Raw genomic sequence first — 27,369 nt, 5'->3', positions numbered from 1 at the left:
CTTTTTATAGTATTTGTGCTAAAACATAGTATTAATTTAAAATTACAATATTCATAGTTCATCACAGTGTCTCTGGTAAATCACAGTATTTCTGCTATGTTGTACTATTTTTCTAAATCATAGTGTTTCTGTAATGTTTAAGTATTTTTGGCTAAATATATTCTTTCTGTCATCTTATACTATTTCTCCTAAATTCTTGTATATTTGAGAAGTTATCATGTTTCTGGTAAGTTACAATATTTCTGCCAAGTTCTGCTATGCTATTGTATTTCTGCCAAGTATTATGTTTCCTCTAAGATATTGCAGTTCTGCCAAGTTATTACATTTTAGCAAAGTTATTTTGCTTCTGCAAAGTTTTTACAATTTCTGCAACTTTTCAGCTTTTTCAGCTAGTTTTTGCAGACAGCTTCAGCTTTAAAGCATCCACACTGCATTTTCGCAGGAAATGCAAATTTTTCTAGTTAAATTTAATGTTTGATATCTGAAAGATGCACATGCACATCAACCCATGTAAACAGTTGAAGACAGCAGAATTATGAACATGCACTTTATAGAAGCATTTATACTCCTCTAATTAAAATAAGCTTTTTCCACGTCCAAGAGTGGCACTTCTCAATGATCTCAATAATCTCCAAATATTTTCGTAATAATTCTCACTGAAACAAATTAGCACAATTTCCAGTAAGTTATTCAAATTATTTATTGAACATCCAGCAGGATCGTCTAAAGATTTACCTCAGATTTATGCATGGATATTTACCTACAGGCAAGCGCATAGAAAGAGTGATGCTCTCCACTATAAATGGATATATAGTTGTGCTTATTGAGCTATTCCATTAAATAAAATAAAAATAATCAAATCACCTGAACCTCTCCAAGACACAGCCTATTAAAATAATTTAGAAATAAATAATATTCATACAATAAAATGCCTGTTTAGCTATTAAAGCCTTACAGACTCGTATGTGTAATTTGTGTGTACATGTATAAAAATGTTTGCCCGATATTAAACTGGATTCAACCAAACAATGTTGTTGGTGGTTGCAGTTCATAATTAAATAAAAGAAGAGTGCATCAACATAACATGACAGTATCCACATCTCATACATCTTAGTAGATAAATAACAGACAGACATGAATGGCCGGGAAGCATGAAACAGCAAAGAGGGAGAAACAAAAGAGGCTGATTGTAAATGTTCACCTGCCACTTTAACAGCACGATCGTTCCTTGAAAATTACGTCGGCTCAGCGCTGACAATTAATTGTTCTGTTTCAGCAAACGCCTGCATACATGCAGCACTAAAAGCTCTTCAGCAGATGCTGATAAAATTTAATTATTAAAACATTGGTCCAATCAAAAGGAACCGAATCTGCTTCCTGCACATTAAAAGTTCACTAATTAAAATATTAAATCATGGTTATTTAATCCATACCAAACCATGCAAATTCCTGGTTTGACAGAGGATTATGTGCAGGGTTATTACTGCTGTAACATCCATTTAAATCAGTTTTCGTTAGCTTTTAGCACATTTAGCACAGAGATGGGCTCAGCTCAGTTTACTAATCACCCAATAGTTGTTTCTTTATGAGCAGATAGAAATGATATATAAATCTCCCCCTCTCTGTTACTACAAAATTACTTTTGACTGTTGTGTTAAACACTGCACTACGAAGCTATTACTCTCTCTACCACAACAGCCTTGTTTGCAAAAACAGTGGGCAACTAAAGAATGAGAAAGTAAACAGCTATTCCAACATCTACCACTAAAGTTGGTCAATTAATTAAAGAATTAGGGGTTTTTAAAACACCCGATTCCAAGAATCAGGGGAAATATCAAGATGCAAGGCTAAAAAAATGGCACTGCATTAAAAACAAACATGCACAGCAGTGGAAATAACCACATGGTGTGAAAAGCAGTTCTGAAGAACCGTTAAACCTCTACATGTTAATAAAATACATGAGGCAGTGCTCATTTGATATATGTACCAGAAAGTCTTTTGGCCTGACCAATCAAAACTTGAATTCCTTTTTTAAATTCACGTCTTCTGGGCCAAACAAGAGGGGGACCCATCTGGCTTTGTACGAGTTCACAGCTCAAACGAGAGCATGCATATTAGTAGAGATGCTATTACATTAGTGCACCAGACTTAGGGAAATATGCACATGTGTGGAAGCTCCAATGCTGAATGAGATACACATGTTTTTGAACAACCTATGCTGCCAGAAGGGAGAATTGCAACAAAGGAGGCTCTGAACTGAGAAATGGGGAAACATTTAACTTTGAAACTTATAGAAAACACACACAGTGGTCACCGTGCTCCTGTTACATATATATTTTACACAACATCCTAACCAATGGGGTTATTTTATTTATTTTTAAATATCTTTATATGCTGAGAATTGCAATCAGTGTATAAAGCTCCTCTGCACCCCACTGGCTGATTTCATAAAAATGTCAAAATCAAAACTTGATCTGGTGCAGCTTCAAACATCTCATACTGCTTCTGTGTCGTTGCAGCTTTAGTCTGGAAAGCTTACATTGAAACTTTTGATAATTTAGCCAGCTGTTAAAGCGACAAGATCCAAAAAACAATGAGAAGGTTCAAGGAGAAATGCGTGAACCACAGAGAAAGCGCATGAATCACCAGGCTACATGAGAAACAGACTATCGTTCACAATACCTTACTGCAAAATCAAAATGAAAGCTCTTTTTCCTTCAAAGAAAGAAAACATACAACACAAAGATAAATCATGTTATTCACTCACACGGTGATGGAAACACAGTGATGCTTAGAAGACACACTACCCACCCCCACACAAACAGACAAACCCTGCAACATTAGTGAAACTATTCACTCAGTATTTCTTTCAAAAACGGGCTGAATGGAAACCAGAAGCTGCACCTCATTTCTGTGGCCTTTAATCTTCGCCTGAGCTAAGCTGGCTGTTTACTACTAGCAAATGTCTAATAATCTACTCTCCGTAGTTAATGTTTGCTTTAAAACCTTCTTGTGCGTGTGAGTAACTTGCACCACAGAAGCATACTTACAGCATATACATAATAATATATGCAGTGCAGGTATTTTTAATTCAATTTGTAATGTTCAGGGAGATTCTAGTAACTCATCACTGTGGATTTCTCTTTAAATAAACATTTGAAACCCGGTTTAAAAATACTGAAAGCTCTGCATTAGAAGCATTTGTTAGAGCAAACATAGACTCAGATTTTTTGACTGTAACGCCTAAAACAAAGGCTTCCATGCATCTCTCATAACAACTAGATTGTAACTTTATTTTTGTTATTAAATGAGGGTGAAATCCTGAGAAAAAAAAGCACGTACCTCTTCTGCTTGTAGGTGAGCATGGCCTCTGCAATAGGGAGCTGATGAGCTCCGTTAGCTCCCACCATATACTGCGTTACCCTGGAAACTACATCTGGGTTCTCCTGGACTGTAAGTGAGACGGTGATTAGTACCTGATTACAGAGTCAGCAACATACAGTATTCACTCACCAGCCATTTTATTAGGTATACTTTACTGCTACCGGTATGGGTCAACTGTTGCCTTCAGAATTACCATAATACTTGTTATAAATTCGACAAGGTGCTGGAAATATTCCTCAGAGATTTTGATATGTGGGCTACACATCCCTGATGAGAAAGTCCACTTCCCCCACATCTCACAGGTGCTTTACTGGACTATGATCCAGTGACTGTGGAAGCCATTTGAATATAGCAAACTTTCTATCATGTTCAATAAACTCCTTTGAGATGATCTGAGTGAACGTAGGAGCTTAAATTGAGACAACCAGACATGCAGCATTCGTCTGTTGTCCAACTTTGGTGCAAACTGTAGCCTCGGTTTAATGTTCTGAGTTGACAGGAGAAGCATCTGGTGTGCTCTTCTGCTGCTGTAGCCCATCTGCTTCAGTGTCTGGGGTGTTGTGCATTTAGAGATGCTCTTCAGTGTTACTGTCCTGGCAGCTCAAAGAAAATCTGCCACTCACTGGATGTTGTTTTTTTCTTTTCCCAGACCATTCTCTGTAAAACCCTAGAGATGGTTGCATGGGAAGTAGATGGCATCATCGACCATGACACATTCAAAGTCCCTTAAATCCCCTTTCTCCCTCATTTTGAGTTTCAATTTGAGCTTCAGCAGGTTAATGCCTTATTAGATATTTGTGTTAACAAGCAAATAGGTGTACCTAATAAAGTGGCTAGTGAGCGTGTAACATCATAATTATGTTTCTGGTTAAAATAATTGGATGTCAGTGGCTCTTTAAAAGCTCTTTAAACTTTGAACAAATGAGTGTTATGTTGTTCAAAGAAAAGCGTGACAGCCCACCAACGACTGGAGCCTCTGATTTGTGAAACAGGTCCCTCCAGGCAGCATCTTGGAACAAACTGTTGTATCGATAGTCAATAGTGCCGAGATACTTGGAGACTGGATGTGCACCTAAAGCCAATGGAAAAGAGAGAGAGTCGTGATTTAAAAAAACAGTGCAGAGCTGCTGCGGTTTGACATCAATATCACCATCGCGTTTCCACTACAACGAGGTTAAAACTAATATTAACAAGCAGCACTGCAATTTACACAAATACAGCACTTTTAAATATTGAAAAATTAGTAGAGCACAAGACCTCTGAAAAAGCTGCTGGTCTGCTTTTCACAAATGTGCGAATATGAAAAAAAAAAAAACAAACAGAAAATTTGAAATATCCAGACGGCTCATGAAAGTTTTTAGCTTTTGCTTCCTTACAGTGAGGCCCTGAGCGAACGTCACTTTCTCATTTCTGTCATTTGTGCCTCCTTGTCTCCTCTGTCCTCAGTCCTCCTGCCTGTGCCTCTGTATGCCATGCTAAAGGACGTTACTGGATCCCAAAATCTATCTGGAGGTCAGAGGTCGGAGGACAGAGGAGGCTTGCCTGAGGAGATATAATTGAGGATGCACACTTATATCCTCTGCAGAAGTATTTTTGCAGCGTATAACAGAGTTGCACACAGCTGGAATATATAAACCAGGGAAGGAGCAGAATAATTTATGTCTATTCATAAAGTGTTTGAGTTATTTATAAATTGGTCAACTATTTGATTTTTATTAGAAGTAGCCTTAAAAATAAAAAAGTCATGAACACAGTTATATCAGGGATACAGCAGACTTTGAAGCAAGGATGTGTAAGGATTTTGATAAATGCGTGTCGCCTCAGCTCCTCTCTCCTTCTTTCTTCCCTGGTTGAAGGGACTAAGATGTGAGGAAAGGAATCGAGAAGGCACAAACTGAGAAATGAGAAAGGAGCCTTGTATGACTTCCTGTTTAGCAGCTTCACAGCTGATTCTGACTGACTGACAGAAAATGCTTCTGGAAAGCAAAACCCAATAAAATAAAATATGTGAGAAATCATATAAAGTAATTTTTTTCCAAGTAAGTAGCAGTAGTTTCAGTTTGCAGTCACAAATGAATATATCTTTAAAAAGTGTTTACAGCTTATAGAAGGCAAAGATTTCAGCCGATTCTGCTCCAATCATATGGATATGAAGATAATAAATTGAATAATTTTAGTATGTAATGCTTCTAGCGCATAGGTCAGCATGTTATAATAAAAACACAAAACATCAACGTTTTAGTATAGCCCTTCGAGGGAAGCTGCGCCTTCTGAGTGCTCTTGAAGCAAAGTCTAAGCATTTAGGAACTACAGCAGCTCAACTCCAACAGCTGCAGAGCGAGGTTGCAGAGTACTGAGGTGTATAGTGTGTAAACGTCGCCCAAGCTCTGCTGAATCTCTAACTGCAGAGCTCTAAATCACCTCTGGCATTAACATCAGCACAAAAACTGTGTGCCGGGAGCTTCACAGCATAGCCTCGCAGTTCCTGTCGGTGTAATGTGTAGGTGGCCCAACGCTTCTGTCCATATAGCGTACGTGATGGGGTATGCTCAAAGGTTACATGAATAATCTTGCATAACAGTCTAGTTCCACCTCTAGCCCCCAGTCCTCCACCCATGCTAACCATTTGCTTCTGCTGTAAGCACCACCTGAAGTTTAATGGGGCTCCGTTTGTCCGTGCTGTACCAACTTTAAAGAAAATCATCAAAGTAGTTTTTGCCTAATCCCACTAAACAAAAACATGACCTCACTGGTGCACCTAACAACAGAAGAGACGAGAGCTACACCGTCACAAACCTAGAGGGATGATGAGGAACCTCATGTAGCCGAGCCAGTCAGGAGTTTTGTGGGACAGGTGGTCCACAAAAAGCCTCAGAACTGCACTGAGGTAGTGCTGCGCTCCAGCCACCGCTATCTTTACAGGAACAGGCGTCTGGGAGTTACAGTTGCAGCTAGGGAGAAAAAACAAGCAGTGCAGCTCTGGATTACTGCAACATTAATCCACAGTGTGCGTGCTTTCATAAAACACGGGAGGCAGACTTACAATCTCTGTATGCGGGAGACGATGGTGTTGAACGCAGCTTGAATGTCGGCCGTGGTGCAGGTGCAGACCACTGGCAGATGGTGGTTTTGCAGCATGTCTGAAAGATACTGAGAGAGGAGGGGCTCCATTATAAGCCAATAATTAATGCTCTGTAAATCTTTAAACACTTAAAAACTACTGGTCAAAGAAATTTAAATTAACTAAATGACCTAAATAAAAATTATATACAAGTAAGTAAGACCTTTATCTTTGAAAAGGCCTGCTGCTTACCTGGCCCTGCCAGTCAGACGTGTTGATGAGGATGATACTATCAGGGAGGTGGTTATCAGATACCAGGATGTGGTTAAGTTGGTCATACACTGTCTTTCTGGGAATCTAGGGAAGTAAAATAGGTATACCTTAATGTTAGGTTCATGTTAATGTAAGATCTCATACTTTTCTTTTCTGGCACAATCTATTACACATGTCTATGAATACATTAACACACGGACAGTCATTACAATAAGCACCTCTGTCCTATACATATATGCTGCCAAAACAGTGACTCTCTTGCCTAAATTGAGAACAATCTTCATATTAACTGTTTTAACATTCCTTATGCTTTCTGGCTGAAATTAGGCGGCCTTATTTTGAGTTCATCCTGCAAACCTTTGTTATGTATCTTCCCTCGACACATTTTCCCTCCTTTCTTGTCTATTTTTCCCTGCTGAACTTTCAAATAAAGGCTAAATGCCAAAAATAAATCTTTAATATTCAGAAAATCTTTCCCTCATCTGTGAATACAAGAAAACTCACAGTTTTTGGTTCCCCCTGCACTTCTACCCTCCTACCTGTAGGTGGCATCTGGTATCCAGAGACCGCTCATTGTCCAGGCTGTTGGCCCTCTCATTCTGGGGCCTGCTGGGTTGGCGCTCCTTCAGCGACGTGCTTCTGCCTCGCCTCCCTGCCAACTTTGGTTCCTGCCTGAAAGCAAAAAGAGCAAAGGAAGAGAGAGACAAGTGCGTGCGCATTTAAAGCGTTGTCTTTACAGGCTTGAAATAAGTGTGTTATCAGTAAATGATGTATATTTACCTGTTGGATGAAATGATAAGAGACTCTGTTTTGGTCATTTTGCCACTCGGTGGGAGTCTCTCTAAAAACGTGTCCATGTTGTCCATCTCCAGCTCTGTGGTTGGGGTCACCGCCTCTGGCTGCTCCTGAGGGGAAACAAAAGCAGAGAAAAACTGGACCAGTGTTTATGAGCTAAGAGCTGGCAGATGTGTTTCTGCATTCTTGCTCTTTTTCTTATTTCACATCTTAAATGCCTTAAGGATCGTCTTTGGATTACAGGTTTTATTGACAGTCTTACAGAGAACACAGGAGATCTTCTTTAGCCTTTCTTACATATAATAAAAATACAATATTGAGTCAGTGCATCAATCTGAAAAAGCTTAGGTTCACACTCACAAAAGGGATGTTATCAGACACGCCGTCATCCCCGGTGCACTTGGTTTTATCTGGGTCAACCTGGAATGAGGTTGTGGGAAGAATAATAAACATCACCTGGATTTGATGGACTCTGGGAAACTTTAATTTCAGAGAAAGTAAAGCATTGTCTGACTCATCATGAATTGTTAGTTCAACTGAAGCCCTACAGTTTCGCAAACAGGCAACCAGAGGGATAAACCTGAAGGCTGAAGGAAAAACCTGAGCCAGAGAAGCCATCAGAGCAGCTCACCTGCCTCCAGCTGTTCACTCACATGTTGTTTAACTCATTTGTTTAAGTGAAGGAGGAGATTAATTAATGTGGAAGCAGAAACTACTCGAGGCCATTTGGTGTTTCACAATGTGCTCGTGTGTCAGGGGTCTCACCGGGCTGGGAGGCTCCCTGTGGCTCCGAGTGCTGTGGATGCTGCCAATCTCAGTCTGAGAGCTCGAGAGGGAGAGACCCTCGAAATATGGCCTGAAACAGAAGAAAAATACATTTGTTTCACATCATGTAAATATACCTCTGAGTGAGAGGGTAAGTACACGGCCAGAAATGAGTTCAGTCTGTCAAGCATCCATTCCTAAGAAAGAGAAACAGGGTGAAACGGCTGATCTATGCCAAATTACACAAGAACTGGACTGAAAATCAGTCTTATGGAGTGAGGAATCCAAATCTGAATGTTTGAGTTGTGCAAACTCTGTTTTGACTTGCATATTATATTTCCAAGTTTACATGTGTCCCAATAAACTCTGCACCTGTTTCCCAATTTCTTAGCCAAACATAAAAACATGAGTCTTTTGGACCGTTTTATAAATTGTTTTTAAACATTTTCATTATTCAGAATATTTTTGGAAAAATATGGACCAACTGTAACAAATTAAAAAGAATTGCTGCCAACGTTACATTAGAGCAGGTAAAATGGACGCAGCTGCTGTGAACTGGTTTGCCGACTTACACAGAGAAGCCAGATTTGACTGATACACCAAGTAAACCACAGATTCACACCTTGTCAGTCACAAAGAGGCCACATCCTAAAGCGCGCCCCTTCTTTGTTGTCTATTTTAAGGAATATTTGAGGGAATATCTTGTAAACTGGAAAACTATTTACAAAATAAACATTGTGCTGTATTAACAAAGAGCTGAAACTTGTAAAGGTACAGTGGCTCTGAGAGGCCAAACAGACTGCAACTTAAGAAAACTCCAGGGAAGTGTTTCTGGGGAGACAATAACCCGACGGACCAGTTGCAGGAACCCAAAACATAGGCTGTATCCCAATTCAGGGTCTGCAGCCTTAAAGGCCGCATTTTAAGGCCAATTACGTCACATCGACGCGACGAAGGTTGTCCCAATCCAAAGGCTGCTCAAAATGCGGCCCTCAAATGCGTCCTTCCTTTTCCTGAATTTTAAGGATGTGGCGGTGTAGACTTCGTGGCCCAAAATATCCCAGAATGCATAGCGCGGCGGTGGGTGTGGATAATTTTGCCGAAAAAAACGGCGGATGAGGGGCGGCCGAAGAGTAAACTTTAAGTAAGTGCTGAATATTATGTCACTTATTTATGTGCAAATGTTTAATAACAAAGAACATTAAAACATTACTGTTGGCCACATGTCGGCAAAGTTATGTGACATTAGTGACGTTTGTACTAACTTAAAGCCTTTACTTTAAAATATACGCCGTTCAATAGCTGAGCTTAATCTTACAGAGAATGATCAAAGCTCATGTAGAAACAAACAAACAAATGAACAAAAGATTTTCTCCTTCATTTCTGTCAAACAAAGCTGTATGAAACGTTTCCAGTTGTTAGTATCATGGTTGCTAGGCAACCTGGGCAGCGCAACGGAGGCTCGACCGTCCCATGTCACAAGCCTCGCACTTCCGGCCTTAGCGGTCTTTGAGTACGCGGCTCTTGAGGACCGTTGAGGCTGCGTACTTTAAGGCTGCAGACCCTGAATTGGGATACAGCCATAGTAGGTGTGTTTTATCACGATTCATATAATACTGATGCCGGATTTTTAGGCTAATAGTTAGGCTAACACTAACTTACCTCTCATCTTTTCTTTCCTCACAAAACCAATAGATCCTCCACTTCTTTTAAGTGTCTCCCAGCGCAATTATTAGCATATTTTGGTTCCTGCAACCGGTCCGTCGGGTTATTGTCTCCCCAGAAACACTTCCCTTGTGCTTTTGGAAATCTGTTTTTTCCTATTTCTGTTTTGTTTTTTCCTATTTCCGTTGTCGTTTTTTTTCCCCATTTGCGTTGTGTTTTGTGTGCTTTTGCAGCATTTTTCTTATTGCTGGAGTTTTCTTAAGTTGCAGTCCATTTGGCCTCTCAGGGCCACCGTATAAAGGAGAACATAAACTCAATTGAGGTAACAGATTAAAGTGAGCAAAAGGTGCTTTTCTTATAGATTTATATAAAATAAAAGATATGTCTGCAACAAGAGGACTGCCCCCTGCTGGCGATTAGAAAGACCAGAAGCTACATCTGTCTTTTACATACAGTCCATGTAGTCTAACCAGCAGGAAATCCATGGACACCATGTATAAGTATGTCACTCACTTGAGTTTAGGTTTCGGCGTGCTGAGGACACTGTCGTCATCATCCATGTCTGGGCCGCTGTCGCTGGGGTTCTCAAACTCCACGCTGTCCAGGTCCACATCCTCCTCCTCCACATCGGGAGGAGGCTCTGCAGGATCTTGCTCCGAGTCCAACACCTTCACAAAAACATCACATATCCGATGGCTCTGCAGCTCCACAGTCAGACGACCAGACCAATGCAAGACAGTGACACTCACCTCATCTGAAACTCTGAACCTCTTCAGAAGAGCCACCACACGCTGCTTAAAGTTCTGCTGCTAAAACACAGGAGAACAAACGCAGAACCGCAAGTCAGATTGTGACCTAGTTCTGATTTACTTTGGCCAGTACAAAAAAAACAGCTGCAGCCGCTGCTGAGCAGGAGCTCCTCCAATTTAGTAATTTTACCAGCAGTAGATACATTTGCAGTGTTGGCCGGGTATCGATTTTGCAGTGTGTGCTCATGTAAATCAATAATCAAGCAACATCATCTTCCATCTGCTTTCTGAGGCTTTCATCTGCTGCTCTGGCTTGCTGAGCCTTATAACATCCATCATCTGCTGTTTAGGTTTGTTGAAAAGCAGCTAATTATAGGTGTGGGGTTTTTTTATAGCTGTTTTCTGCATCCAAAACCTTCTTGCACTATGTAGTAGTTTTACATCAGGTATCAACAAATGAAAAATGATTTTATGGAGCAAAAACAGATAAAACCCACGAGTCAACTGGACTTCCAGGCCCTTTGTTTTACAGTGCAGCAACAAAGCTTCAACAGAATCTGGAATTCTTTTTTTGCGGTTCAGGACACATGGCAAGATAAAGAAAGAAACTAAATTATCTTTACAAGAGAAGCCAATTAACCTTGGTTAAGCTGTTAGAGTGCAGAAAGGTGAAAACGGCGACAAAATTAATCTAAAGCTCTCTAATTAACACGGCTTTCTTCATCAGGCCAAACTCTTAAAGTTTAAGTTGTCACGCTGTGGTTGGATGGAGAATTAACCACACATTCACTGTCACAGAGAAAGCTTTGTTTCCCTGCAGGCAGGATGCTCAGAGTAGATCTGCAGTTGCATCATCACATCTCTTACTCTGGTGATGGAGGGAGTCCTTACAATCGACCTCCTTTGCTTCTTTGGTTTTCTCACGTCATACTCGTCATCCTCGAGATCCTGAAAACATGAAGGACACAACATGTATATTTTTTAAACGAATACAGAGAGAATACAGACTGACCTGAATAATGTAAAACATGTTATCCCCCCAAACTGCAAAAGCCTTTAAAAATAAACAACTAAATAAAAAACACCTGTGGCTGCACGGCGTCATCGCTGGCCTCCTGCTCTGAGGAGAAGCTCTCGTACTCTTCTTCTGAGTAGTTATCTGGAGACAGCAGGCAGATTAAAGATTGAGTGTAGAAGATGCTTCATACGTTTTTCGATGACCCCTTTAAAATTTGACAACCAGCCAGTTTCTAAATATATGCATGATGTTGCATGCTACCTGGATTTTATTGCTTTCATGGTGATTAGAGAAAGAGAAGTGGGGGAAAAAAACACTCTAAACCGTGTGAAACGCCACTCTGTTTAACTCATCAAGCATATTAGGTGATTATGATGGCGTCACGCTGTTTTTGCCTCGGAGCATCAGGGGTAATGAGAAGCAAAGCATACCAGAGCATTTGATCTTCTGTCCTCCCTGCAGGGCTGCCTCCTCATGGTCTATTGGCTGACTGGACAGGGAAAAGATCCAGATCTCTGCGACTTTTCCAAGCATGTCTTTCTGGTTGCTGCAGAGAGGCAGAACCTGGCCTCCCTCTGTCGGGTGCTGCATCACCTGCGAGAGGCCAAACATCATGAGCGAGAGAGGAAATGCCCAGTTCAGTCACCTCCTGCAGGTGCTGAACTACCTAAGAGGCTTCACACAAACAGCTGAAGGTCAAATGCCTTCTTCCACGGCACCTAAGCAGAGAACAAACCCAGGTCACTTAAAAACAATACTGCTGAAAATCAGACCGATCCTTTCTGTTCCAACAGTCTCACGAGACTGCATACATCCCCTTGCAGCAGCTTACACTGTATCCTATGTGGTAGGTTTTGTTCACAGATTTAAATCCTTTAGCTGAAACTGTAGAGACTCTTTCTTTCTTTCAAGTCAGTACAGCTCTGTGCTTGTTCTTTCCCCCCCCCCAATCTCAGCTGCATTAATGCTTTTTTTATCCTTCTCTCAGCTGCCAAGATGTGACCTTAATAAGCTCCGCTGAGCTTTGTCAGCCAAATGGGAACTCCTTGGTGGATCAGCATCATGTGCAGTGAAATCAATCCATTCATTTGTGTCTTCAAGGTTTTCTTAAAACACAAAAAGCCTGTTTCTATTATTTCCTCCATTTTTAACGTCTTTCTGGTGCCGCTGTACATATGTTTGATGATTTTACAAATGCTTAATATCTCATGCAAAGATCATGGAACTGCACCTAAAACATAAAAGATTCATCTACTAAAAGTATAAGAGAATAAATGCATTAAACCTGTGTTATTGCTATTAAACTACCATTTTCTTCATGGTGGTTACAAGAAAATTTTCAAAGAGAAGTTACCTTCTTTTTATTTGGATTTTGAAAAGATGGAGGAAAAACAGGCCTGCTGGACAGCTGTTCACTTCCATAACAAGGTACAAGGCATGACAAAGATATGATATATTACTGTACTCAAGAAACTCAAAATTATTTAAAAAAAAACTGGTAAGAAATCCAAAACTGACTATAAACTCTCACCAAAAACACAAAAAGAAACTAAAAAATGCCTACAAACAACAACAAAGATGCACAAAATGACTTGCAAACAACAAAAAGCCAAACGAATGACCACAGACAACCAACGCAACAACAACACCAACAGCTTGACTTGTGGTTTGAGATTTGAGGTCGCTGTGTGTTTCTTTAAGTTTGAGAGTCTATATAGGACAGGATCTTTTACAAGTCTGTGCCAAGGGCTCATAATCAGTCACTTGGTTTTTGGATGAGCACAAAAAGCTGCCCAACATCTCTTTGGGTTATGAGCCCTAATTCAGAAGAGACTTTTATTAGAACTTATAAGCCTCTAATTTGAACAACAATAAAACGTGTATTTATTTAATAAAAATCTGGGTTGAAACGGGAAAAAAACCCAACAGTATCCACACAGAGGGACATGTTAAGGATAATTTAAGACTTTCAATTATTACTTTTCAGTTTTAATTGTTTTGGCACGATGGTAGAAAAATGACTGGCACTTTTCTGCTATTAAAGAGAGTCTTCAGAACACAAGTGCAGCAGAGCTCCTGAACCCACTGTTAACACTCGAGGCGAACAACATGAGCATATATGCAGGGCAAGACTGTACCTCTGACATATCGATAGATCCAATCGCGAGAGTCTTGTAGCCTAAAATGGTTCGGTTCTTGTATCTTTTTCGCCGCTGGAGCATGATCTGCAGCTTGTTTCCTTCCCGCTTTAAGAAGTGTGGGTACTGAGTGTGAGAGAAACAGGAAAACAAGGAGGAAAAAGTATAAGTTACTCATTCATACTTGGACCCACAGCTTGGAGTATAGATTTGAACAATAAAGCAAAGGTTTGTTGATATTCTATATTTCACTCAAAGTCCATAAAAAGACAAAAAAACAAAAACAAATTCATAGAAAAAGCCAGCACTGGTGTTCAAAACCATCAGCGAGGCAAACTGGAGCACTGCGTGACAGTTCCTTCATTAGAGAGGTGCTGTAGTTTTCCTTCGAGTCAGCTGCACATAATCATAAACTGATGAACTGTTCACTTAAAATGACAAATGCTAATTATTGCATTACGCATGATTCAAACATCCTCAATTAAAAGTCGCCTAATCTGCCTCTTCATCACCCTGTGGGTTTGTTTTTGAAACCGAGCTGACTGAAAATAGTCCAGAGACACGCCATTAAAGTTTGCCTCAGCCTCCAGCTTGTACTGAACGCGTGTGTGCGTGCGCAAATTGATGCAGATTTTGTTGTTGCCAGGCTTAATATCCGTGCACGCTCAAAGACTAATACATGCTTTCAGCACTGCGGAAAATACATTTCTTCATTTCTTACAATACTCAAAATGATCTATAATGGAACTGTGTTACCATGGCAACTATGGCAATAAACCTCATCCCACGCATAGTTAACAGTGTCAGATGTTACCTCGAAGAAGAACAACAAATGCAGAGTTAAGACCTGTTCCCATATGGTTTATTTGGGAACATATGTTTGAGTTTTCTCATTGTTGTTGTTTTTTAAGGTGATGATTTTTTTTCTCCTTTACCTGCAGCGAGAAGGTGAGAGCCAGATCAGTCTCCACAGACCCACTGGGTGGCAGCACAATCTCATGGGACCTTAAAATCCGTTTGGAGCCCTGCAAAAACACACGTGAATATTTAAATAATTTAAAAAATACTAACCCTTTGGTGTTTCATTTAATGAGCACTATATGCTGAAAGTATGCACTCTCTCTGAAAGCTGCTACTTACTTTGCAACACTTTATAGAGTGTGCATATGAAGGACCTAAAATGATGCGCACTACCATTTAAAACAAAACGTTTTTTTAAATGACCAAAATGAGCTCAATCAACACGACTACCTCAAACAGGACACACAAACCACATTCTGTGGTGTCGTGTTTATAACTGTATGTAGAGCGTACCTGGATTTTTACTGCTATGACCACAGAAATCAGCTCTTTATCAAGTTCCCTCATGACGACCAGCTTCTTCAGGGTCAGACTGCACAATCTAAACACAGACACGCAGAAAGAGACGAAGGCAGGAAAACATGTTTAGTTTAGTACTGATGGGGTGTTTTTAATAAGCACAAACACATGAGTCATTCACAACAATCCAGATGGTGAGTTTACTAAACACGCTCAGGAAAAGAGATGACGGCCAACAATTGCACAGAACACGTACAGAACTGCGCAAAGGTCTCGAGCCACCCTTTACTTCTTTAGATTTCCATCCATGGAGTCAGATTTTCTTGTAATTTATAGTTCCCAAGCTTTCTGATGGTCTATCAAAGTTTTTCTTTGAACACCGGCTGCTTTTTATCTTATTTTCAGATCAGTCGTATAACCTGTGACTCATTCAGGCATAAAAACTGCACCTAACTATTAAAAAAATGCAACACATAACACAGTTTGACAGGCATAAAAATAAGATTTTTGCACTAACATGATTTCCAAAGAGCTATCTCCAGCAAATGAACAGTATCTAATATTGATGTCTTTAAAGGAATAGGAAAAAATCCAGTAAAGACCTAACACAAGACGTGCAAGATTCATCCGGCCCTTCAGTTGATCCAGCTAGTGTTCAATAAAGCCTCATCAGAAATTGTCTCAGTGGCTTTCAAGTAGCTATTTTTATGGCTGACGTATGCCAGATTACATAAGAAGTGGACTCCAAATGATGGAAACAGGTCTTTTGGAGCGATGAATCCAAATTTGAACTCTCCTGACCTATTAATTGTTATCAATATGTGTGTGGAGGAGGTCAGGAGAGACCGTGAATGTCTGGTCGAGGCTCTGTCCTTGTTCGGGGCTACATTGGACCCAGTGGTGTTGGGGATCGTGCCAAAACGAATAGATTTATGAACACAGAAAAATAATGTCACACTGTTTTTCCATGTTTGTTTAAACACGTTTCAAAAATTTCCCATTTTCGAAACAGAAAGGATCCTCTGTATTTTGCCCAAAGATGCTGCCGGCGTGATCGAGCCACCGACCCACTCTACCTCCTGAGACTCTGTAGAAACGTTTGTGGGTTGTAGCATTGACACATTTAGTAGAAGAGAAGAAGAAGAAAATAAAACTGCCTTTGGGCCATGTTGCCAGAAAGACTTTCATTTAAACTTCTGTTGACATTTTTCTTTTAGAACTTTTTAACTGTGACTTTAATGGACATCTCCTGCATAATAGGCACTCCTGCAAATATTAATAAGTCTTCTTAGAGCTGTCGCTTTCTAGAGTGGCTGCCATTATATACAGTGTACATAAGACACAAGTGTATGATCGTGTTGATTTTTACCACAGATTTAATGACATATCAGTACAGAAACTCGGGGATTCACAGATTATGCAGAGGGAGGTGTTGCAAAAGTATGTCTTTGCTTTGGGTTTTCACTTCCAGCGCTGATGAGTAAAATTTGTCTGAAATCGAGATGTGCACGACCGGCAGACACGGCGGCTTATAACAGCTAATGTGATATTATTTTGATGTAAGCAGGATAGCGGGTATAATGAGCCTCTTACTCTTCTATTTGATCCAAGTGTCAACCAAATATTCACATTTAGGAACTTCAGCTTTTTACTTCATTTTGAGGTTGCAATCAAACATGTGACCAGAAGTGGCCCGTGAGCACCTAAAAGTGATCTCCGTTCAGCATAACGATAAAAGAAAATCCCATCTAGTTCACACGAACATTTTCCTACACTTCTTAGTCTAACTTGAAGGCAACCAAGGGTTTTGCAGCAGGCCAAGCTAAATCCTCTTAGTCGTCATCAACCAGTAGAGCAGAAGAGCAACAGTGAAGGAGAACAGTGGCGGGGTAGCATTGTTAGGGTGGTGTGTGAGGAGGAGGGGGGGCTGCTTTAACAAGCCTGTCACGACTTTTTTCAGGCACTTCCCCAGAAAACGTAAGAAGAAGAAAAGTTTTGTGTGTGTGTGTCTGTGTTTTTGCCCCCCTAAAGGAGCCATTCTTTCGAGGCACTTTGGCTGCTTTGACTAAATCATTCAGAGCAGGCTCAGTCTGGAGGTCAACCATTTATCATCTGGCTCTCCTTTTTACGGCAAAATTAAACAGTGTGTTCACAGTGCTGCTGCTTCGAATGACATCACACCTAAATTATTCGGGTGCATTCAGGAGTAAAAGTAGCTATTCACCAAGTTTTGTTGGTTAAAACAGCCATGGGAGGCACGGAAGAGAGAAATGTGGGAGTGAAAGTCCAAGGCGGCTGCATTATTAAACCATCAACCATATTCAGTATCGTTTAGCAAGACTGCCTCATTGACCTTGCAAGTAATCTCAATCCTCTCTGACTTTCCTATTTTGAGAACAGGAAACGAAGAGGTGAGGCGGCACCGGTATCAGTCAGAAGCTTCCAAACCGCACAGTCGTGTCTCTGCAGCGGAGAGGTATCAATCATCCTCGAGAGAAAGGAAAACACTGCGACAAAGAGACGAGATGCCACGACAATGGCAGGTCTGAAGAAGCCCTAGCAGGCTGAATGAAGACTTTTCTGTCCTTCAGCTGAGACAGGACCCAAGAAATCCCAGGCACAATGGAAGCAAACCAAATGAAGGCTCGCATTGTGTGCGAGTTGCCTCACACACAGACAATATGCAGCATTCTTGTACTCCTGTTTTGTATTCTACCCTGTTCCCATTGGTCCCAAGCCCACAACAGCATCTGTCTGAGCTATGCTATAGGTGGCTAGATGTTGATTTGAGTAGGCGCTGACAGCTGAATGATACCTGCTGCACAGACTGCACATTTGGCTTTTTTGTCCTATTTTGCAGCATTGGGGTCAAATCAACTTAAAGGAACCAAAGTCAACCACTGATATCACACGACTGGTCAAACAACCCTCTGACGTTTGTTTGATTTTCTTCGCTGAATAACAGTGGTCACATTTTTGGCCCTTTCACTAAGCAGTGGAGTGAAAATGTATAAGCTTTGCAAATGTAGAATCTATTGCACAGCTGTTGCATTGGATTGCATCAAATCTGAAAAAAGTGTACCAAATATACCCATCTATATACAGTACTATGCAAATACCCATTTCTTTATATTTTGGGATAAAAACGGGAAATAGGTGCAAATGTATTAAAATGTGCTAACACGTGTGGAAATACAGTATATAAGGCAAAAACTGTTCTGTTATAATTTGGCATTAATCGACCGTTTCCCCCCCTCTTTCCCTACCTTAAGAATGGCTTCTGACAGCATCCCTTTCACTGAGACCATATCTGAAGAGGCTTCAGTAGAGGGATCAGTTGAAGTGAAGACCAGATGTGTCTCTTGAGTCCTGTGGTAAAGTTTTTATTTTCTGTTTCTTAAGAACATGACTTTTAGATACCGTTCACCTGCTGCAGATAGTTTTTTGTTTGTCTGCCACTTCTTTTTTCCTCCACTCCAACGTCCAGTTTCATTAAAAAAAAAAGTCACCCTGCACACTCTGCAAACATATGCCAAGCTTTTGACTAATACTTCTTTTGGAATCACCATGCTTTTGAAATAATAATATTTTCTGTCTGTCAAGCAGTTATCTTTGGCAGTTTTCAGAGATTCAATCAAAGAAATGATAAAAATGAGGGGTGGTTAAAGACTTTTGCGCTATACGTTAGATACTGTATGACAACATTGTTTTGTTCCTACGAAAATGTATTTATTTTCGCATAATTCCCATCTCTGCCTGAGCAAACTCCATGTAGCCTGGTACGAGACATCTGTGGTACTGCCTACATGTGTCTGATGTTCTGCTCATCCATGTTTTTCCCTCATCGCAGAGCAAAACTAAACAAAAAGACAGAAAAGAAAGATTGGAGCGATGACTGGAGCGGGCATCTTCTTAGGCTAAGCCAACAAAAAATGCAGCACTTAAGATGTCAAGCAGTAAATCTGAATGCAGACGTAAACGTTACCATTCACTTTGTCCACTTTAGTGTTAATTGGGCCATTTTTACATTGTGCAATCCCATTACCGCTCTGTGCTATAACACTATGACGTATGGGCAGGAGAAACTGTCGTCAGCTCAGCCTTGAATGTTAAGTGCATAATTTCATTCAGTTGAGTATGAAGCCAGGACTAAAAAGGTTAATAGCTCTGTGTCTGTGCACAGCACAGACTCTCAGGAAGCCTTTAACAGTAAAGCACTGTAACATATTGTAAATCATGATCTGATAATTGCCCTTTCACAGGGAAGCTTCCAAGTGAAAAGTTACTGGTCATTGATGCTAACAAGGAAAAACAATGGACGTCATTTTTATAATTTCTGAATGTCATATGTTGTAAAGACATAAAGAAAAATGACAATTGCGCCGGACTTAATAATGTTAATTGATAATTAATATTAATACAGTGGTTTTACCAACAACATAACTCCAGGGAAGCTTCCATTAGTTTGCTTGAAGGCTGTAAAAGTTGGTGAGGCCGTGAGGAGTATCCGACTCAGCCTGAACAGCTTCACTGTTCCAAAGAACAATATATGACAACAATGCACAGTGCTGGCGTTTCACTCAGCAGCTGCTGCCTTTTTCACTCTGCATTGAACTCGAAGGCGTTCCCACCACTTCGCCATCTCCCGCAAGTGCGTGCACACATCGACACTCGTGCTTACACACAGCCGTGCTGCTGGCGCTGGAGCAAAGAAACCTGTTCCCTGTTCTGTCCCCTCTCTGTCACCCCAGGGGAGTCTCCGGCCTTAAGAAGCACACGGCCTGCTGCCTCGAGCGTTGCCTGCCAAATCCCGATCCAGTGGCCAAGCTCGGCACAGATGCTCTGGCAGAGGGAATTAGCATCGGGCCCAGTGTGGTGCTGTGATAGCACCATCACATTAGCTTCTTCTGCCAACAGCAACACTCCGACAGGAATTTGTTTTGGTGTCACTGAAAATAAACACCATTCACTGGTGAAACAGGACAGAATCATATTGATACCACACACTACAAGAAATGTCCTGAAATGTGCCTATTATGAATCATGAACTTTATCATTTGGATCACTGAACCTACCCTGTTAAAAAAAGAATAAAGGAGCAAAATAACAGGATAAAGACCCTGATACTGCATAGTGGACAGAAAAATCACAATTTCAGACGGAAAGATGTTAAAACCACTCAGTGTAATACCATCGTTTTAGCTACATTGCTGAGTCTGCATCTGTTGTTGCCATGACAATGTCTTATTCAAGATATGTGCAGTATCTATCTCAGTACTCTATAACTGCTCTGTTTGTATAGTTGTAAATCTTGTCCTTGAAGAAGGTTCTGGCTGATACGTATCTATGAACTTTATAACATTTAATTTAAAATTATTAAATATCCTGGAGGATCTTTCTGACCTCTGTGTGTGGATAGTACAGATGGACACTACCGCCCACTCCTCTAAGCATTAACATGTCATCCTAAAAGAGTTTACCTATTTCCAGGTGCTGATCTTATATCCAATTTGCTATTTTGCTATGTCTATTTTATATTTATCTTTTATTGCTCTCAGGGCTGCAATCAAAAGAATAAAAACTAAAACTGTTCTTTAGACATTAGTTTAATGAAATCCTCAATTTATAATCCATCAGATTCTCCTGTCATTTAAAGACAAGGCTGTGATCTTGATAAGTCTGTTAACTTAGGCAGTTGGCATCTCTTCTCCAGCCTCACTGACCAAAGCGCTTAAATTGCTCACTCATTCATTCAGCACTCTTAATGTCAAACTACTGCACAGAGCTCCTCCTCTCACCCCAGCTCTTCTTCTTTGTCTGCAGCAGCTGTATCGCTTTCAGTCTGTATTATGTGTTTAATCTCTTTGTATAGTTTTTTTTTTTTTTTACTTAATTTGTAACATCAGCTGCTCTTCTGCCAGTGAACTTACACATAACTGTGATTGATCAGATGCTGCCAGCATGACTCCTTTCATGTGTATGCTCAGGGGAAATGCTCAGTTAATTTATGGAGGTGATTGCTAGTTTTCTGTGACTTCCACTCTGTGGTGGAATGAGTTTTGGCTGAACATCCTCCAGTAACTGGTCAGCACTTTATGGAAAGGGTGTGAAGAATTGTCCAATACTGTCTGTAATTTGCACAGCATGCTCCTTTCTGACTCTGCCATCGCAGTCAAGCTCCACACCCACAACATTACTGGCACTGAGGATCGGTATCTGTCTGCTGGTGTGTGCTGCTCTGACTGCTGGCCCAGCACTCCACAGCATAGAGGATCTCCACAGACTAATAAAAAATCCAGAAAATTGCCCAGCAGATATTAAAAGACCTCAGTCATCTGAGAAAGGAATGACTTCAACCCTTCTTGCAGAGGGCGTCTACTTTTTCCAAATACTGGGGTATTTGTAATCCTTCACCATCTCACACAGACCCCTTGGATGGAAACAGGGGGTCACTGCTGTTCTGGTGCTCATCAGCCAGCTTCTTTTCCTTAATCAAAACTGTAAATAACTTAACAACAAGCCAGCAAACACTGAGGTTACTCAGAATTTTTAGAAAATTCTCAAGCACAACTCTAACAAATACTATACAACAGAATATACAGCACTTTCCAACTTTCAAAAAGGAGCTAGGTTGCATTTTATTAATAGACGCAGCTCAATATTGGCATCTTTACACGGGAAAGCATTTAAATTTTACTGGAATTTAAATGAAAGCTGATGTTTTGTTTCTTTAGTCGAGCACAGCATTAGCTAAAACGGGCAAAAGACAAGCTACGTACAAACGTGGCAGATCAGCTCAGACAAGTATCTCTCCCTTTTTTTTTAAAGGCTCTGCAAGCCCCTTTGCAAGCCGTCCTAACGCCAGCTGCTCCTTTCATAATGTATCTGACTTTTTCTGTGTCATTGCTTTCACCGAGTCCTGCTCTATTATGTGTTCAGAACCGTATCTCAAGATAGAAATAATTGTGTTATGGATTCAGTGAAATAAAATCTATAATTTCTTTTAAGGAATCATTTTAAAAGTAAATTCTTTTTTTAAAAAAAACACTCACGGAGGCAAGGGAAGAGCACAACAGCAGAGACATGCTTGAGGTTCAGTTTCAATTCCTGGATTTTCACCTTCTGTTAATAGTGTGAATTGAGCAACTGGACACTGGGAGCTCTGCAGCATTGAGCAGCAAACTGCATCGATAATGAGATTTCCTACTTCACACTGTGACTTCCTGCCCTTTTGCCCCACATTCCACCCACACACCGAGGCACTTAAAATAGATGGTAGAGCATGATATAGGAATTAGGTAACAATATCAGATTTCTGATTTCATGAGTGAAACAATCTCAGGGGTCCGGTGGGTTCTACAAGACAGTGGGTACTCTGCCTTCGTGTATGCTAATACAACGCTTTCATCCAGCTTCAACAATAATGTACCACATGCTGCTTTTGTAGAAACTGAGTCGCAAATGATAAAGTAAAGGGTTTACCGTATACCAGTATGCTTTTTTATTAAAAGCTTGGAGAGAACTCAATATTTTTCTTAGAGGAGCGGTGGAGAATCATTTTTCCCCATCAGTGCAGAAATCTTTTATGGTGAAACACAAATTCACTCTTAAATAACAAGCCAGTCGATCTCATCACACGACACAGGCCGTGTCATGCTTTCTGCATCTTTCAAGCACTAAGAGAAAATCCAATTTCTGAATGTGTCGAACTGATAATGGACTTGGGCCAGCCTTGCAATGTTCACCAACACTTCAGGGCTGAGCAGAAAGAATGATTTCAAAGCTGCACAAAGCACTATAGCTGCAGCTCTTCTACACCTTCAGCACTCCAACCTCAGGCTGGCTGAGCCAGCGAAGCAGACTGCACCAAATTGTACCACACAACCTTTCCTTTCCAGTTCACACGTAGTCTTTTCCTCAGAAACTCAAATCTGATCTGGGGTTATTCTCCAGGGTAGTATTTATTAATAAAAAAATAATCTCATTAAACTCTAATTCCATTAATTGTTCAGGTTTTATCATATTTGAGAATCCACAGGCGGCGGTGGAAAGAAGAAGCCACACTTGTCAGCGCTCGTGGCTCTTTCCTGTCTTTACATAGCGTGTGGATTTGATCCGTGTTTGGGATTCTTTCCTCATTAATAAAATGAGTATTTAACTCACAGCTGGGAGCCAAAAGGAACAATTTGCCTCTGCAGCATAAAGCAGCATTTCTTATTAGATTTGGTAAAACATCATTAGCAGGTCAAACACTTAAAAGCATTTCACCTGCAGTTTGGCTGTTGTTCAATATACTACTGAGCTCTCAAGACACAGAGGAAGCATGCTGTATCCGTTTGCTTGTATACAGGAGGGTAATTAATGATCTTTAGATGGAGATAAAGTGCATGGGTCTTAAATTTTCTGCCTGCAAAGTTGGTGCGTTAGCCCGCTCCATGCAGGCAGATCGAGCCAAACATGCGACAGCTGCGCAAGCATGAACCCAGGACTGATGCAAACAAACTGATGGCAGTGGCAGGTGGACAGTCTCTGATAATCCTTTTTAATTCAGACACTTTAGTTTGCAGCATGAATTTTCCGGGAATTGTTTTGTTTCTCCGCGTCTAATGTAGGTTAACAGGCAGCCATCAGTTATGAATAGAGTGCAGACCATGTGAGCGTGTGCGTAAGCAATGATTTTGAGTGCTCGCTGCTTTGCAGGCTGGAATGCATTAAGCGTGTCATACTGATGCACTTCTCCTGGTCTGACATTTCTATGAGTACAGCCAGCACTGTGGAAGGCTTAAGCGACCAGCTGATATCATATATTTCACTACAGCATTTATGTGTCCCATGTTGCATTGTAACAGTTTATCAAAGTATCTGTTTGGAAACTGACACATCCTGAAAGTACCAGTATCTACAAAAAACTTGGAAAAAAATAATATTGGACAAAGTGTGACCAGATGCTACACTGAGGTTTATCCTGTCTTGGTGCAGAATGTTACCCAAGCATGTAACTCCCAACTATTTTTGTTAGATATACTCCCACGGGCCTGTCTGATAAGCTCCAACACCCATCATGCTTCAAATGTATCCATCTGATTTCATATTAAACCGATGCTACCACAACTGAATCAGATGAAAAGTCAAAGTTTGGATTTTTATTGCTGCAGTTTAGAGGGAGAACAGGACATTATATTTACAGAGTAATTCATGTAACTTTATGTATTGTTCAAAAGATTTTTGACTGTTTCAACCATTTATCTATTTATAGATAAATTGTATCCATTTATTTAATTTTTTAAGCACTTGCAGTTCTGTGCACAAATCTTGAACCACCCCGCCCTTCCTTATATTTCACTTCCAGGGAGTCAGACTTTCCCATATTATATTAAAGTGGTCTTGATCAATAGTTCTCCAGGCTTCACAAAGGTCTTTCAAAGGTTTTCAGTCCTTGTGCCTGACATTTTCAAAGGAATGTATTATTATTTTTTGTTAACGAAATCATTTAACCCTGACATGTGACTCATTAAAGCATAAAGACTACACCTAACTTGTTGTGTCAACACAAAACATTTTAAACTGCATGTTTAGTTGTTAAATGTTTAGACACTTCGTTATTAGCAACCTTTTACCAAAATACACCACTTGTTTTCATTTTTTAGTATGAATATGTGTAAAGAAAATGCAAAATGCAACAGTCTGACAGGCATAGAAAGTATATTTTTGCAGGAAAAAGATTCCCACAGAGCTTTTAGCTGAAGACACAATGTGCAGTATGAGGACAGTGTTCAAAACACAGAGGATACTATTCAATTCAATTTTTATCACAACAACAGACACCTCAAGACACTTTATATTGCAAGATAAAGACCCTACAATAATACAGACGACACCTATGAGCAACCACTTGGTGACAGTGGGAAGGAACCAGGCTCAGGGAGGTGCGCATAGACCTCACTGTTACACCTCCTAATAAGAGAAAGTTTGCACACAAATAATTTTCTACCAGCTTTTCCAAAATGATTCAGACATCATAGGCACAGAGGGAATGATTGCAAGAGTTCAAGCAATCTGATAAAAATAAAATAGAATTTAAATGTGTGAAATGATTAAAAAAAAAAACTAAAAATGTTTATTTAAAGAAAAATGTGATCTATATTTCACGCACTGTAAAAAACGTTCTGACCTGACCTCCATTCTACGCGCAAATAACATCCGTCTATGGTTCAGTTTTTGCTGTCGTATAACGACTTGTTTTGACCGAAGAGATGATATCAGGGTTTCAGCCTTGTTTGTTTGCAATGGGCTAATGTGTCTAAGCCAGCTGGAGAAGTTTTAGGTGGTTATTAACCATGAACAGGAAAGGTTTCTACCCGCTGCGGTGGAACCCTGTTGTAAATTATAACTGTGAGCTCAGCTGCATCGTGTTAATGTCTCACTTGTTTCACTGCCACAGCGACTTTCCATGTTCAAACTTGCTGTATGTGTGTGGCAACAGTTCCTCTTTAACTGAATTAAAGAGGGTCCCATGATCTCCGACTCACATTTGTTGAAAGGGATGAAATGCGAGTTTATTTAGGAATATGAGCTATAACTAATATTTTATTGGTATTAAAATCTGGTTTTAATGAGGAAGCCCTCCAAAGATTTGATTCTGAAGTAGGGAGAAATGTCGCTCCCCTGTCCTTTCACTCGTTTGCCATCTACCTCTGCACAGTCCTGTCTGATCAAAGGTCCTGAACACTGTTTGTTTCAATAGCAGTTGTTTGGGGGGTTTTTGCAGTCGGTGCATTTTTCTTTGTGATTAGGAACAAATGGAAATCCGACTGTTTTCGATATTCTCCGGTCTGGCATAAATACAACCGTATGTGCTTGAGAACATCATGGCCAGGTCCCTGCCTGTCCCAGCCTCTTGATTTTCCTCCCTGTGTACAAATGCTGCATGTCACAGGGCTAGATTGACCTACATTCTCACGTCTCCCGGGATTCTGGAAAATCCACGTCCTCTTGTGTCAGCCCATCCTTCTTTCATTAAGGTAATCATGCTCTCCCTCTCTCGTTCAGTTAGTCACACTCAACCCATCTCCAGCTTTATGACTCATTGAGAAAGAAGTCTACAATCACCAAAACAACTCCTCAGCTGGAGAATGCTGTGTGCAGTTTAAGAAAGGCAACTGTCAGATGCACCAGCAGCCAACCGCACATCTTTCACCTGTCAGAGACCAAAAATGTCACATGGGAGGGACCCACGGTTTACGCTTCATTTTTTAAGGGTACTGCCTCGTGTGGCTCTGTTGTTTTCTTCCCATTGTTAGTGTCTGATTAAGTTCACCTGTGGAACATTAAACCTCCCTGTGGCCCAATTCCAATCCGGCCCCTGGAGCCTCTCCCTCCACACACTCACTCTGTGCTTTTGAGAGAAGGATCCACCAAATCAAGTGCTCTTTAAAACCAAGTAGTTCTGTGGAAGTGTTACTTAACCATCAAACAGCGAGTCTGCACCGACACAGGCTTAACAAGGCTTACCAACCACAGTCTGGGAAGGTGCAGCATCTGTTTTGTGTGTCTAATAATGCAGGAAACTACGAACTACACACAGAAAGAAATGTCTCATTAATTATTAAAATTAAACAGGTTTTGAGAAATGTTCTACACGTGTCCATATGTAGTTTTTTTTAAGGTGCCAACAAATTCAATATATTATTATTAGCATTATTATTAGAATTATTATTACTGGAAGTTCCTGCTCAGTGCAAGAGACTCACAGCTTGGTCATGATTATCTTCTAAGACAACTAACTGATTTTTATTGTTTACCATTTATTTTATTCAGTTTTTGTTTTGTTGCTTCCTTATCATTTCCACAAGGAAGACACTGACACCATTACTGTTGTCCAATCACCTTCTTAGAACCAATCAGCCACCACTCAGCGTCGTTTAAATCTGTGCTCTCGGTCATTCTCCCTTTCAAACTCTCATCTCCACCTCACTTCTTTAAAGTGAACTCTCCTTATTTAACCGTTATTGTTTGAGAGCTACACTTGAATTTCCCTGACGGAATTATCTGGATCTGTGGATGTTGTTCCATCTCATTTGACTCTACTTGAGTTGGTGTTAAATGAAGGTAAATCATGTTTTTCTCAAATGGCAAAGAGAGCCAAACCATTCAAGGGCTTGATCACTGCAGCCTTTTATTTTTACCTTTATTTTTTTATTA

General features: G+C 40.4%; 1 protein-coding gene across 4 annotated transcripts in view; it reads right to left on the bottom strand.

The window, feature by feature from the left end:
- The window catches only part of pacs2 (phosphofurin acidic cluster sorting protein 2), a 76,331-nt gene that overhangs the window by 14,874 nt on the left and 34,088 nt on the right, over positions 1–27,369 (bottom strand). For 2 of the 4 annotated variants that reach the window (XM_085144406.1, XM_085144409.1), the window contains exons 2-19: positions 15,163–15,250; positions 14,784–14,873; positions 13,849–13,974; positions 12,142–12,304; positions 11,778–11,851; positions 11,560–11,640; positions 10,693–10,752; positions 10,457–10,611; positions 8,279–8,369; positions 7,874–7,933; positions 7,499–7,623; positions 7,258–7,390; positions 6,698–6,802; positions 6,428–6,534; positions 6,181–6,335; positions 4,346–4,456; positions 3,343–3,451; positions 2,683–2,715 (exon numbers count right to left, since the gene is read on the bottom strand). In XM_085144406.1, coding sequence (XP_085000532.1) covers positions 2,683–2,715; positions 3,343–3,451; positions 4,346–4,456; positions 6,181–6,335; positions 6,428–6,534; positions 6,698–6,802; positions 7,258–7,390; positions 7,499–7,623; positions 7,874–7,933; positions 8,279–8,369; positions 10,457–10,611; positions 10,693–10,752; positions 11,560–11,640; positions 11,778–11,851; positions 12,142–12,304; positions 13,849–13,974; positions 14,784–14,873; positions 15,163–15,250 — 1,866 coding nt within the window. The remainder of the gene's footprint in view (positions 1–2,682; positions 2,716–3,342; positions 3,452–4,345; positions 4,457–6,180; positions 6,336–6,427; positions 6,535–6,697; positions 6,803–7,257; positions 7,391–7,498; positions 7,624–7,873; positions 7,934–8,278; positions 8,370–10,456; positions 10,612–10,692; positions 10,753–11,559; positions 11,641–11,777; positions 11,852–12,141; positions 12,305–13,848; positions 13,975–14,783; positions 14,874–15,162; positions 15,251–27,369) is intronic. The other 2 variants (XM_085144407.1, XM_085144408.1) reach the window with 2 other exon arrangements.

The sequence above is a fragment of the Neolamprologus multifasciatus genome, chromosome 19 (assembly GCF_963576455.1).
Source record: "Neolamprologus multifasciatus chromosome 19, fNeoMul1.2, whole genome shotgun sequence".
NCBI classification, from domain to species: domain Eukaryota; kingdom Metazoa; phylum Chordata; class Actinopteri; order Cichliformes; family Cichlidae; genus Neolamprologus; species Neolamprologus multifasciatus.
This window is presented reverse-complemented; position numbering and strand designations above follow the sequence as displayed.